This window comes from Thunnus maccoyii, chromosome 10 (genome assembly GCF_910596095.1).
Source record: "Thunnus maccoyii chromosome 10, fThuMac1.1, whole genome shotgun sequence".
Classification (NCBI taxonomy): domain Eukaryota; kingdom Metazoa; phylum Chordata; class Actinopteri; order Scombriformes; family Scombridae; genus Thunnus; species Thunnus maccoyii.
Genome location: NC_056542.1, coordinates 32,249,541 through 32,262,269, shown reverse-complemented (window position 1 = coordinate 32,262,269; position 12,729 = coordinate 32,249,541). Strand labels below are relative to the sequence as shown.

At 42.1% G+C, this 12,729-nt stretch overlaps 2 protein-coding genes across 4 annotated transcripts in view; one reads left to right on the top strand and one right to left on the bottom strand.

The window, feature by feature from the left end:
* The window catches only part of ascc3 (activating signal cointegrator 1 complex subunit 3), a 175,511-nt gene that overhangs the window by 154,600 nt on the left and 8,182 nt on the right, over positions 1-12,729 (top strand). Inside the window, exon 37 of the mRNA XM_042422838.1 lies at positions 4,778-5,002. Coding sequence (XP_042278772.1) covers positions 4,778-5,002 — 225 coding nt within the window. The remainder of the gene's footprint in view (positions 1-4,777; positions 5,003-12,729) is intronic.
* On the bottom strand, positions 297-6,921 carry LOC121904981. Of its 3 annotated transcripts, none has more exons than XR_006098329.1 (3): positions 6,336-6,921; positions 1,132-2,889; positions 297-1,041 (listed from the first exon to the last, which is right to left on the bottom strand). XR_006098329.1 is itself a non-coding variant. In XM_042422841.1 (3 exons), exons 2-3 carry the CDS (start codon positions 2,639-2,641, stop codon positions 1,550-1,552), a joined length of 939 nt encoding a protein of 312 aa, XP_042278775.1. In that variant the 5' UTR covers positions 2,642-2,889; positions 6,336-6,921; the 3' UTR covers positions 297-1,549. The 3 variants fall into 3 exon arrangements, 2 of the variants coding, with proteins under 2 accessions (XP_042278775.1, XP_042278774.1); XM_042422841.1 differs by having other exon boundaries at positions 297-1,932; positions 2,086-2,889; XM_042422840.1 differs by having other exon boundaries at positions 297-2,889.

Here is a 12,729-nt window from a genome sequence, read left to right as displayed (position 1 = left end):
TAAAATGTCAATCTTTAGAAATGCCTCAAAAACATAGTTTAATGTTTAAAAAAAACAGCTGGTCACCATAGTTTTTAGTTGTTACTCAAACAGGAGGAAATAGTATCTATGTTGAGGACTATTTTCAGAGGTGGATTTTACACATTTGGTGCACTGAGTGTTTCCAGCAGCAGGATAGTGTGTGTGGGATTGATTTTAAAATAAACTATAGCGTGTGTGTCCGTGGTAATGAAGGAACATGTCACCCAGTGCAACAGTGTAGATCACTGATTTATTTTTAACAGTGGAGCCCTATGGCACAGAGGAATAAGAAATATCAGGCTTTGGATTTGCTAACATAAAGCAAGCCTTATCCTTTGAATGTTTGCCCCAGTGGAAATTAAAAAAACTGCAGTAGGCTTTATTTCACACCACTGGCAGAATATTATAGTGTTTGGAGAAAAATAATCCACAAAAGGCTTAATGATTCATTAAAACAGCTTTTTATGCCATGAAGAAATAATTTCACAATGTGGTTAAATGATTACTTGGGTATTTTTAGATGTTATTGAGCCTTTTTTTTGTATTACATTATTATCATGTTAATATTTTTACCATAAGGTAGTAAGTCCAGTCAGTGTGTTCAGTGGTTGAACCTGACTTCAATAATGATGCTAACATATGGAGGGGAGGATACTCTGAGGCAGTTAACATCACTCTCCTTTGCACACATGTAGTTGGAAGCAGACCAAAGCATGCCATGCCTGGCTGCCTCCCCCCCAACAAGCTGCACTACAATAGGCCAGTAACCCTGCCGCCCCATCCACTCCACCTCTGTTAGCTACAAAGCACTGGCATGCTCCTCCAGTTCCCCCTAATTGCTGCAGCGTGGCCACTAATGAGCAACACCCACACCTCGCTACACCACCATCTCCCTCCTTACACACTTGTTTTTCTCTCTGAGCACTACACACCACTCAGCCTGTCTTTGTCTCTGTTTACTATCCTGCTGTATGTGTCCTCTGCTTCTGAAGAAGGCAGTTTTCTCATAGTGATGTCAGACTGCACCAAAGAAAAACATTGTCAAAGAAGACAGTCAAATGTGTTGTTATATACAAACTTGCTTACATACAGTACATCAAAAGAGGAAACCTGGCATAATGATCCATCCATCTATTTTCCACCACTAATCCGGGACCAGGTTGCGGTGGCATCAGACTGAGTAAGGAAACCCACACATCCCTCACACCAGTAATGCCCTCCTCCTAGGGGATCCCAAGGCGTTCCCAGGCCAGATACGTAGTCCCTTCAGAGTGTTCTGGGTCTGCCCTGGGGCCTCCTGTCAGTTGGACGTGCCTGGAACACCTCCAGAGGGAGATGTCCAGGAGACATCCTAATCAGGTGCCCAGACCACCTCAGCTGATTTCTTTTGATGCGACAGAATTAGCAGCACTACTCCGAGCTCCCCCGGATGTCTGAGCTCCTTGCCCTATCTCTAAGGCTGAGCCCAGACACCGTCACAACTCTTTTGGGTCGCTTATATCTGCAGTCTCATTCTTTCAGTCACTACCTAAAACTCGTGAGCATAGGTGAGGGTTGGGACATAGACCAACAGGTAAATTAACAGTTTTGCCCTCTGGGTCAGCTCTTTCTTCACCACAATGGCAAAGTACAACGCCTGCATTAGTGCTGATGCTGCACTGATCTGCCTGTCATCTTCATGCTCTATCTTACCCTCACGCATGAACAAGACCCAGAGATACTTGAACTCCTTCACTTGGAGCAGCAACTCACTCCCAACCCAGAGGGAGCAGTCCACCTTTTTCAGGCTTAGCACCATGGCCTCAGATTTGGGGGTGCTGACTCTCGTCCCGACCGCTTCACATTCGGCTGCAAACCATCCCAATGCCTGCTGGAGGTGACAGTGTGTTGAGGCCAACAGAACCACATCATCTGCAGAAAGCAGAGAAGCAAAGCCTGAGGTCCTCAAACCGGACACTCCCCTCCCACGCCTTGAGATTTTGTCCATGAAAATCACAAACGGAATTGATGACAAGGGACAACTCTGGCGGAGCCCAACACCAACTGAGAACGAGTTTGACTCACTGCTGAGAATGCGGACACAGCTTTCACTGTGGTTATACAAGGACCAAATGGCCCACAAGGTGCACCAAGGGGTACGGTCGTAAGCCAAGTCCACAAAGCACATGTAGACTGGATGTGCGAACTCCCATGACCACTCAAGTGTCCTTGAAAGGGTGAAGAGCTGGTCCACTGTCCACGGCCAGGACAGAATCCGCATTTTTCCTCCTGAATCTGAGGTTTGACAATCAGCCGGAGCCTCCTCTCCAGCGCCCTGGTATAAGCTTTTCCCAGCAGGCTGTGTAGTGTGATCCCCCTGGTTCCCTTTCTTGAAAATGAGAACCACTACCCCAGTCTGCCAGTCCACAGCCACTGTCCCTGATCTCCATGTGACACTGAAGAGGCGTGCCAGCCATGACAGCCCAACAATGTCCAGAGCCTTCAGCATCTTAGGGTGAATCCCATCCACACCCAGCGCCTTGCTACTGAGGAGCTTTTTGACTACCTCAGAGACCTCTCCCAGGGATATAAGTGAGGCGTCCCCCAAGTTATCCAACTCTGCCTCTTCCACAAAGGGCATGACGATGGGGTTTAGGAGATCCTCAAAGTGTTCCTTCCGACAATGTCCCCAGTCAAGTTCAGCAGTGAGGTCTTCAACTCCCTCCTCCGGAGAAGTTTCTCCTGCCTCCTGGGGGAGGTTGGGGACATGGAATCTGGGTGGGCCATGTTCAGGACCTTAGTTGTGGAGGCTGCTGCTCAGAGCGGTGGCCGAAAGGTCATCGGTGCTCATCGGGGTGGCAACCCAAAGGGCACCAATGTCTACAAATGCTGTGATGAAAGCACAAAGACACATCTCCAATAATCTTATCATTCTCATTGGTAATACTCTAATAACTTTGTACTCACCAAGGTAATTATTAATTGCGGAGATCTGGGAACACAACACCATCCCTAAGAAGTCTGGGTATTAAACATGGAATGATCTGACAGGTTGGAAACACCCCCTTATTTGGAGGGGAAAACAAAGTCACATGGTAAAATTGTCTTTCCTGCCCCGTCAGACTCCAGTGAAGTGAAGTGTCACCCTGTTCTCTGATCTCAGCAATTTCTTACAACTACACTGAATACAACTATGATTAAAACACAGCTGAAACTAACAATTATTTTTATTACTTCTTTGATTGATCAGTTAATCTTTAAGTCTATAAAATCTCAGATAATTGTGAAACAGGGTGCCAAGAGGTTTAAGGCACTGACCATGTAATCACAATGTCCTTGGTTTGAATCTGACTGGGAACTTATTACATTAAAGGCAGCAAATGCTGTGTGAAACATGCTCATCACCAGTTTGTGTTTTTTTTGTCTGATCAACAGTCCAAAACCCAATGGTATTTCATTTACAGTCATATGAGACAGAAAACTATTGAATCCAAACATTAGAAGAGCAGGAACCAGAAACTGTCATGCATTTTTGCTTAATAATGACTTGAAGGATTGATTGAGTGGTGTCTGTCAATTTTCTGTCTATCATTTAATTGACTCTCAATACTAACAAACAAGAGCAAAAAAGTAAAAAAGAGAATGAAGAGCTTTTTCTAAATAGCGGCAAGCCAGTGTCCTGTCTTTTTCCACACACACACACACACACACACACACACACATATATATATATATATATATATATATATATATATATATATATATAATTTTATGTATATGTATATATATATGTATATATGTATATAATTTTATGTATATGTATATATATGTATATAATTTTGTAAGACTAGAACACATTTATTTCTGTAGCAGTTGTACTGTGGACCTGACCCCTACAGTGGGTCTCAGCTGTGTGTTCCTGCCTCTTGTTTTGTTTGCTTAGCTTTTCTCTCTGCAATTACTGCTTCAAAGCTTCCATCAGATCCCCCCTCTTCTGTCTCTGTAAATGTTACTACTAGAGGGGAGTGAAATGGTGTGGAGTTGTTGGTTATGATGTCTGCTTAAAGATCTATAGTCTTTTTCTCCATCACATCCATATGCAGACACAGCGGCACTAAAAAATAAATCATTCAGAGATGATTCCTGTTCCTATCCCTCACCTCAGCCCCCACCCTGTTCAGGTCCTTTTTCAGGTCCTGGCTTTTAAAACACTGGCTTTGGCCAGTGATGGATGAAGCCTTAACAGTCCCAGCCAGGGGAGGGGGGTGTGACTGTGACAAATGCCCCCAGCACAGCCTGTTGATGGGACTACATTAACCAGAGTTGAACTGGAGTGAATTAGGGGAGAGGAGCCATGCGTGTCTGCGCATCTCTCTGTAAAACAACCACAAACAAGACTGAACACACAACCTCAGCACAAAGAGGAGAGGGATGGCCCATTATTATCATTTTACCTACCCAGTGTATATCACTGCATCATTCTCATTCAATATCTGGCATTCTAGAAAATTTACTTCAAAGAATTTAAAGAACTCAAAATATTGTTTCATCCCTTGGTAGATTTTTATAAGCAGATGTGCAGGGTTTGTAGGTCAGCAGGCCTGCTGAAAACATTCTCCCGCAGTCTTTGGTGAAGAAGGGGGACAGCTGGTTTTCCATGTAGGGAAAACCAGAGAGCACGGGGAGGTAAATGCAGCTGTACAGATGCTTGGATTAAAAAGGTCTGACGGCACTATGCTTCAGACTTCCTGTTTCACTTTTGATCTCTGTCTCTCAGGATGCGGAGGAATACGCCGAGCTGCCCGTCAGACACAACGAGGACCAGCTGAACAGCCAGCTGGCTCAGCAGCTCCCCCTGCAGGTCAACCCCCACTCCTACGACAGCGCCCACACCAAGACCCACCTGCTGCTACAGGCCCACTTCAGCCACGCCCAGCTGCCATGCAGCGACTACACCACTGATACCAAGACGGTTCTGGACAATGCCATCCGAATCTGTCAGGTGAGCTTCACTGGGCAGCTGTCAAGATACAGCGCTGCAGATATTAATGTGATAACTGGTTAATGAATCTGTGAGTTATCATTGTATCAACACAAGAAGACAAATGATAATGATTCTACTTTAGGAACAGTTGTGCCATAGCTGTAGATTAGAATGGACTTCATCAGGAAATAGGAATTTCACAAATTACCCTTTTCCACTGTCCCGGTGTACAAGGCTTTGTAGTGCTAACCCATGAAATTTGATTGTGCTTGCAAGCAGGGCCAAAACATCATGTCTCCACCTTCAACCAAGCTATGTCCTTAAGGTGTGATCAGAAAGAACACAGTTTTCGCCTTGTGTCATTCATGCGTATGACCCAAGCGGCAACCTCCATGGCTGAAAAATGAAGCCAATGCGGAAGTGCCAAAAACTGCAGTTCCTCAAATGGCCACTTGAGGGTGGCTCCAAAAGTGAGTCAGTCCCCATAGACCCCCATCTTAAAATGCCCAACTTTACAGCAGAAATAAACATGTTTACAGCCTGGTACAAAAAATGGTTTTGGTCTCTATAGCTAATTTCCCCTTTCATGACAACCATACAGGGGGTGAATTTTTATATAACTCACCCATTTAAATTTTATTAAAGCTTAAAGTTATGCATAATTAAAGGCATAGCCACTTTGAGTGACAGGTGGGTGCCATCACAGGCAAGTTGCTGCCACAGCGACAACATTGGTTAGGTAACGTGACCATAGCGTAACCCCAGATTCACAGAATATAGGCATAGCCGTAGCTGTCGCTATTTCAGTGTGTATGAAAGTTAACTGTAACATTTTGGTCCGCTAAAAAAGTCTTGTTCAATGTTTGGTTGTACTAAAAGACCCTCTAAGGAGTCGGATGTTCATTTTTATTCTGGTAAGTACATTTTGTTTTAATGGTTTTAAGCCTGTTTTTTGCTTACGAGAACTAGCATTAGCATTATCGCAGTTAACCATAGATTGTAAATGCACTGTGCTAACCAAGCTAGCAGCTAGCATTAGGGTCAGCTCCACCCTCTCGTTCAAATATGGTCACTTCTGGCTCCAAAAATCCAAGATGGTGACGGTCAAATACAATACTTCAAAACGGGAGTCAACAAGCCTATGGGTGATGTCACGGTGGTTACATCCATTATTTTGTTACAGTCTATGGTTTGGCCACTGGATCACTTGTGTTAATTTGCCCCAAACAGCCAAAATACATTACTGTTCATTTGCTTTAAGTTGGCTAGCAATGGATGCACTGACCATGTCTGTGGGAGAGTTTGTGTGTGTTTGTGTTCAGTTCAGCCTCTGACTGAACTCAGAACTCACCAGAGACTCTGGTTCTTTCTGTTATTTCCCTCCAGTTCCTCTCCCTTTTTCCCTCTCCTCTCTGTAAGTTTTTGAAATACATTCATTAAGCCCTGTGATACATGCAGATTTTTAGCTAGAGTTTAAACATTTTCAACTTGGCGAACACAAATTTATGTCTGCTTGTGTCATTTCATGCCGCCCCGAGCAAATTTGTGTCTACTCACATTTTGGCATTGACTTTGTATGTAATTGCATTGCATCGCTTCACATTCTGTCTGAATAAACAGTCGCACATAACTGATCAGCTCCACAAGTGAGATAATTTGTTTAAAGTTTTGTTTTGTAGCCTGATGGATATACTGGCCTAGTTTATATATCAATATACCAATATTTTTTGCAAAATTTCACAATTTGCGCATCTGTAGGCCGATAAGAAATGTCAAAGATATGTTTATAAGTCTCTATTACATACTTTGTCCACCAGACAGTACTGACAAGATTATTTTTATACCAAAAAATGTCCCACTCACCACATATCTTCATCACAATCCTTTAAAAAACAAATTAACAATTTTTAAAAACTTTTTCTCTTTACCAGCATGCAGCTCTGCTCAGTTAATCTTACATCCAAAATGCTGTAATGCAACCAAAACACTTCATACACTTCTCAGGATCAACTATTGTACCAGAACACTGACATTTGTCTCCCAAAAAGAAAACTCTGTTATTTAGAACATAATGACCCAAAAAACATTGACAAAACCTGTTTGTTAGTTGGCCATACCTGTTTTTGTCAGCAGTCAATATATAGACCCATCCACCAAAATGATAGATAAAATTTGATTTCTTATAAACAAAGTTGAAATAATTAAAATGATTATAAATAAAATAATAAAAACTGTAATAAAAGTAAAATATAAAAACATTATCCTTGACAGTCCCTGTTACATTTTAGTTTGTAACATCAAGTTTATTATTTAAAGAACTGCGGAATGGAAGACAAACACTTCCAGAACCAGCTGCCCCTCCCACTTTGCAATTCTATCAAACCACACTTGCTACACTTGTTACCATGGTAACCAGGGATTTAACCAGATCAACTAGACTGAAACATCTCAATTGCCCCGTGGTGGCTGGCTGCAGTATAGGTCATAAATCCCGCCCTCTCCATGTTAGTGGATGGGACATGAGCCAAACTAAAAAAATCAAAGTACACATCAATTAAATTTTTCCCAAAGATGGTTTCTGTCATTTTAGGTAGTTTTTCTCACGCTGATGTTTGTCCAAGTGCTCATTTTCTGATAAGTTTGTTTTTAATTAGTTATTTGACAATATAAAAAGGGGGTGTGGCGTCATGATTGACAGCTGTGACAGCCACAGGACTGCTGAAGGGGCGTGTCCCGCAGGCCATCATCCCACCGCCTGACTCTACTGCATAGACTCTGGCTCCAAATGACGTCACACAAGCAAGATGGCAGCTCCTGGAAAGGAGATATTTTGGCTTCACTTTTGCATAGCAGTAGGAAGTCCACGTCACGTCACATCACATCGTCCATATTTATATACAGTCAGTGGTTCCTAATGTTTTTGCTAACTGATAACAGCCTCAATGCTTCTGATCCTTTGCCATAGCTGCGATCAGTAAGTGTTGTGTTAAGATATAACTAATGCAAAATGAACCTTTCAAGTCAACATCATTGGCCCAAATTACTTTTATGAATTAATGCTACTTAACAATTTACTTATTGGCAGAAGTAATTAGTGACATCACTTGTTACATACATAGACATATTTTGCTTTCAAAGAGACATTTTGACACAAGAGATAACATGTTTTAACACAATATTAGCACAGGTTCAGAGGTATAAAATCAAACTTCAAGGACGGGTTCACAATTTTTTATATATAGTTGTGCTCATAAGTTTACATACCCTAGCAGAATCTGCAAGATGAGTATCATTCCTAATGTCTATAGTTGTGGCCATAAAACTCATTTTTGGTCTCATCACTCCAAATAACTTTGTTCCAGAAGTTTTGAGGCTTGTCTAGGTGCTGTTTGGCATATTGTAAGCAGGGTGTTTTGTGGCGTTAGCACAGTAATGGCTATTTTCTGGCAACTTGACAGCGCAGCCCATTTTTGTTCAAGTACCTCCTTATTGTGCATCTTGAAACTGCAACTGTCAGCTGAAGTTGCATGTGGCTTTTTCTTTGCAATCTGAACAATTTTCCTGGCACTTGTGGCTGAAATCTTTGTTGTTCTACCTGTCTGTGACTTGGTATCAACAAAACCCTTAATTTTCCACTTCTTTATCAGAGTTTTAACACTACTGATTGGCATTTTCAAATCTTTGGATATCTTTTTATATCCTTTTCCTGATTTATAAAGTTCAACTCCCTTTTCTCGGAGGTCCTTGACAGTTTTTTTGCTTTCCCCATGGCTCAGTATCCAGTACAGTCAGAGCAGCCCCGGATGAAATGTGCAGGGGTCTCTCAAGAGCTAAAAAACTCATTGACTATTTATACACAGACACTAATTATAATCAGACAAGTCACAAGTGTGGAAACTTACCCTTCAAAGCCATTTGAACCTGTGTGCGTCAACTTGATGATTGTAATTATCATTATGATTTAAAAAGGGCAAACACAATTATGTGAAAATAAATGGCTTCACCTGACCACTATCCCTAAATAAAACAAAAGTTTTCAGCGTAATCAGCCATATTTTCCAAAAAAGTCGCCAATATTTCACAAATTCTACCAGGATATGTAAACTTATGAGCACAACTGTATATATGTTTTTGGGCATTTTTTGCCTTTTTTCAACAGTTGACAGCAATGAAGCAGACAGGAAACAAGGGGGAGAGAGAGGGGTATGACATGCAACAAAGGTCCGCAGGTGGATTCCAACCAGGGACATTGTGGTTATGTGGCATGCACTGTAACCATTCAGCTACCATGGTACTCCAGGTTCACAGTTTTTATAAGTTTGAAGGTCCCTCCATAATGCACTTACAATAAAGGGGATGGGGAACAAAATTCACTGTCCTTCTTTGTAAGAATGTATTTAAAAGTTTATCTGAAGCTAATATGAAGCTTCAGCGTCCAAATGAGTCAAATCAAGTAGATATCTTTCAATATTACAGTCTTTTTAGTGCCAAAGTCCCTCTTTTTGTTACTATACTTCCACCACAGCTCAACAGGGAAACACTGTCCGAGGAAACACAAAGAGGAAATTTGATGCTAAAAACTATATTCATATGGACACCTGAGTGTTGTTTCAAGACAAACTTGAAAAATTGTGAACCTGTCCTTTAACTTTCAATTCAAATAAAAGTGTATTGTTATTTAACAATGGCAAAATCATATAAATGGTTGAAGAGGAATACATTAGTAACACATTTAGATTATGTGCTGTAAGGAGAGCACATCGTGGGAGGCAGTGCTGTGCCATAGATGAAACAGAGAATAAGGGGAATGTTAAACATTAGTAGGTGATTTGTAGTTGAACTTGCCGATCCATCTCATAAATAACATGATGCTCAGAGGTTAGATCTAACAACCAGGTTTCTCATTGTCTGGCAGCCACACTGGTCTGCTTCTCAGTGTTCATCGCAGCACCTGGTCAAGTTATCACAAGGTCATTAGTATGGACTACAACTATGTAAACATTCATCCAAAGTCATAAAAGTAAAATGTTTAACAAAGATTGTCTTTGCATATAATTTTTTGCCTAAGGTGTTAAGTGATAGCTGATGTTTATTTAGTTTCTTTAGGTGTATTGTTTGAAGTTAGGACCATGTCTGAACGTCTGTAAACCATTGTCCACAGCTTGGGGTGTGTGTTTGTGTGTGTGAATAGGTACATGTGCTTGTGATTTTCCATGCTGTGTATCTGGGAGTGATACTGCATGGCTCATGGATGTGGTTACTTCTTTGGTGTCCTGCTGCTACCGTTTACTGGAATGGCTCTCACCTTCAGTGTCTTTATGGTGGTTTTTATCAAATTAAGTATATTTTTTATTGATATATACAGTACAGTACACATAAAGTGAATATAAAGGTCTGACAGAGCAGAAAACATTTTAACAGACAAGATCTTTTTTTCAAATGGATACTTCCAACAGGATGAAGTAGCCAGCCATGTCACAAAGAAGGCATGGTAGAATTTTTTTTTTTTTTTTTGAGATGAGTCCAATGACTTCAGTTTATTGAGATATTCTGCACAGCCTCCAGGTCTCTCCCCCCAGGATGAGATAGAATTGTAGGTTCACAGCATGAATACATGACAACATACAAATCTGCAAGAAATGCTGGTGTGACTAAGCCTTAATAAGGTTTGTTTGAGCACCTTTTTGAATCCACGCCTTTTAAAGAATTTAGTTTGTAAGGCAGACAATTCTGCATTTTTTTTCATGCTAAATGTCACCAGCCACATCATAACTGGCTGAAGTTTGAGTTTCTCAACTTGGATGTGTTGTCTGCCAACTCCAGAATGGCCCCATTTATCTGGACTGCTCATCCATTGAAGCATTACCGGAAAAGGAGCAGGAAGCATCCTGGTCTGGCTAAGATGACAAAAAACTCAGTCACTCCTCTACATGTTCAGTTCTGTCCAGTCATGCTTCAGACTGCTGCATAATCTGTATCACGCAGACTTAGATGTCACTGGGAGGTAGTGGACCAATCCATCAATCCCACGGTACCTCTAGAAACTTTTATTTTTGTCACAGTCTATGATCTGTAAATGCACACAGTAAGAATGTACTGTGTACAAAGAGTAAACATCAAAAACATTTAGAATATGAAACCACAAGAAGAAAGAGGATAACGTGGGACGAATACACACAAAATATATACAACTACGTTTTTGTCAAGACTACGGAGGTGTAGGTCTTCATGGGTCCAAAATTTTAGACCCAGTCTGAAACAGACCCCATGCCAAAGCCAACCCAGACCTGATGTGCATTCATTCATTTTAAAAAAGAGACACTCAGTCCAACAGGAACCTGAGCACAGGCAGGCCTGGATCCAAATCGACTTGAGGATAATGAGACCTTACTGACCAGAACAGACCAGATCCAAACAGACCAAGATAGAGAGAGAGCACCATCAGTGATGATTTGGATACACCATGTGATCAGAGATGATGCTGCCCACTTGGGTATGAACACACAGCAATATAAGATACCCTGCCCAACTTAACTACACTAAAGGTCATTAAAGGTGCTGGTTACAAGGAGGAGACTGCCCATATAACTTTTGGTTACCAGGGTGACCCCAGTTCTCTGAAAACCGAGTGAGGTATCTCACTATGGGGGAAGCTCCTTCTGGTGTGACCAATCCTGAAGCTCCAATACTACCACGTCTGTCGGGAAACAGAACAGTCATCTTGAGTAGCAGGGACCAGCCTCTTCCTAAACTGGGGTTACCTTGATAACCAAAAGTCCCATTTCAAACCTTGCTCGGTATCTCAATATGGGAGATGTGGCTCACTCTCAAATTGCATGCTCCAAAGCCCATATCACTTCAACCCAGAAGAGTCGACACCACAAGCCCTCCCCATGGGCCTGCACACAGTTGACATGAACCTACACTCAGGACTGAGTGTGCCAGTGAAGTTGCCGTCATGTCCAGGCAGTAAAACTGAATAAATGTGTGTGGGGATGCCCAACTATCAGCGGCACAGATGTCATTCACAGAAATGCCCCTGAACAGGGCCCATGAGGTGGCCATGTCCCTGGTGGAATGAGCCCGCAGGCTCTAAGGGGGCTGCAGTCCAAAACTCTCATAAGCTAGAATTATAGCCTCCACCACCCAGTGTGACAGGCGCTGGCGAGTCAGAGCCTTCCCTCTGTGAGAAGGGGCCCAAAGCTGGTTCCTCTAATTAAATTCCTTAGTACTGTCCAAATAGATGCATAAGGCTCTTATGGGACAGAGTGAATTAAGCTGCCTCTCACTCTCCTCTGAAAAAGGTGGTGGATGAAAGGCAAGCAGCTCCAATGTGGGGAAGCTAGAGGAAGACTCGCTAACTTTAGGCACAAAAGCAGGGTTTAGACACAGCATCACCTTCCCATAATCAGGGGAAAACTGCAAGCAGGATGCGTGCACAGACAATGCATGTAATTCACTAATCCATTTGGTTGATGTCAGTGCCAGTAACAGGATAGGTTTTAGAGAGAAACTTTAAGTCACCACACTCCAAGGTGTCACATCTTGCCAGGACTTTCTGTTGTGTTTGGACTCTTTGTGTTTTTGTTCTTTTGGGTTCCTTCGTTCACTCTGTGTGTCTACTGATGTCAGTTCTTCTTCATGGTTATTGAGCCTGTTAAGTTTTCTGTTCGCAGTTCCTGTGTCCCTAGCTGCCATTCTCCACCAGTCCACCAGAGACCCTCAGCTTTTTCCCTGTGATGTTA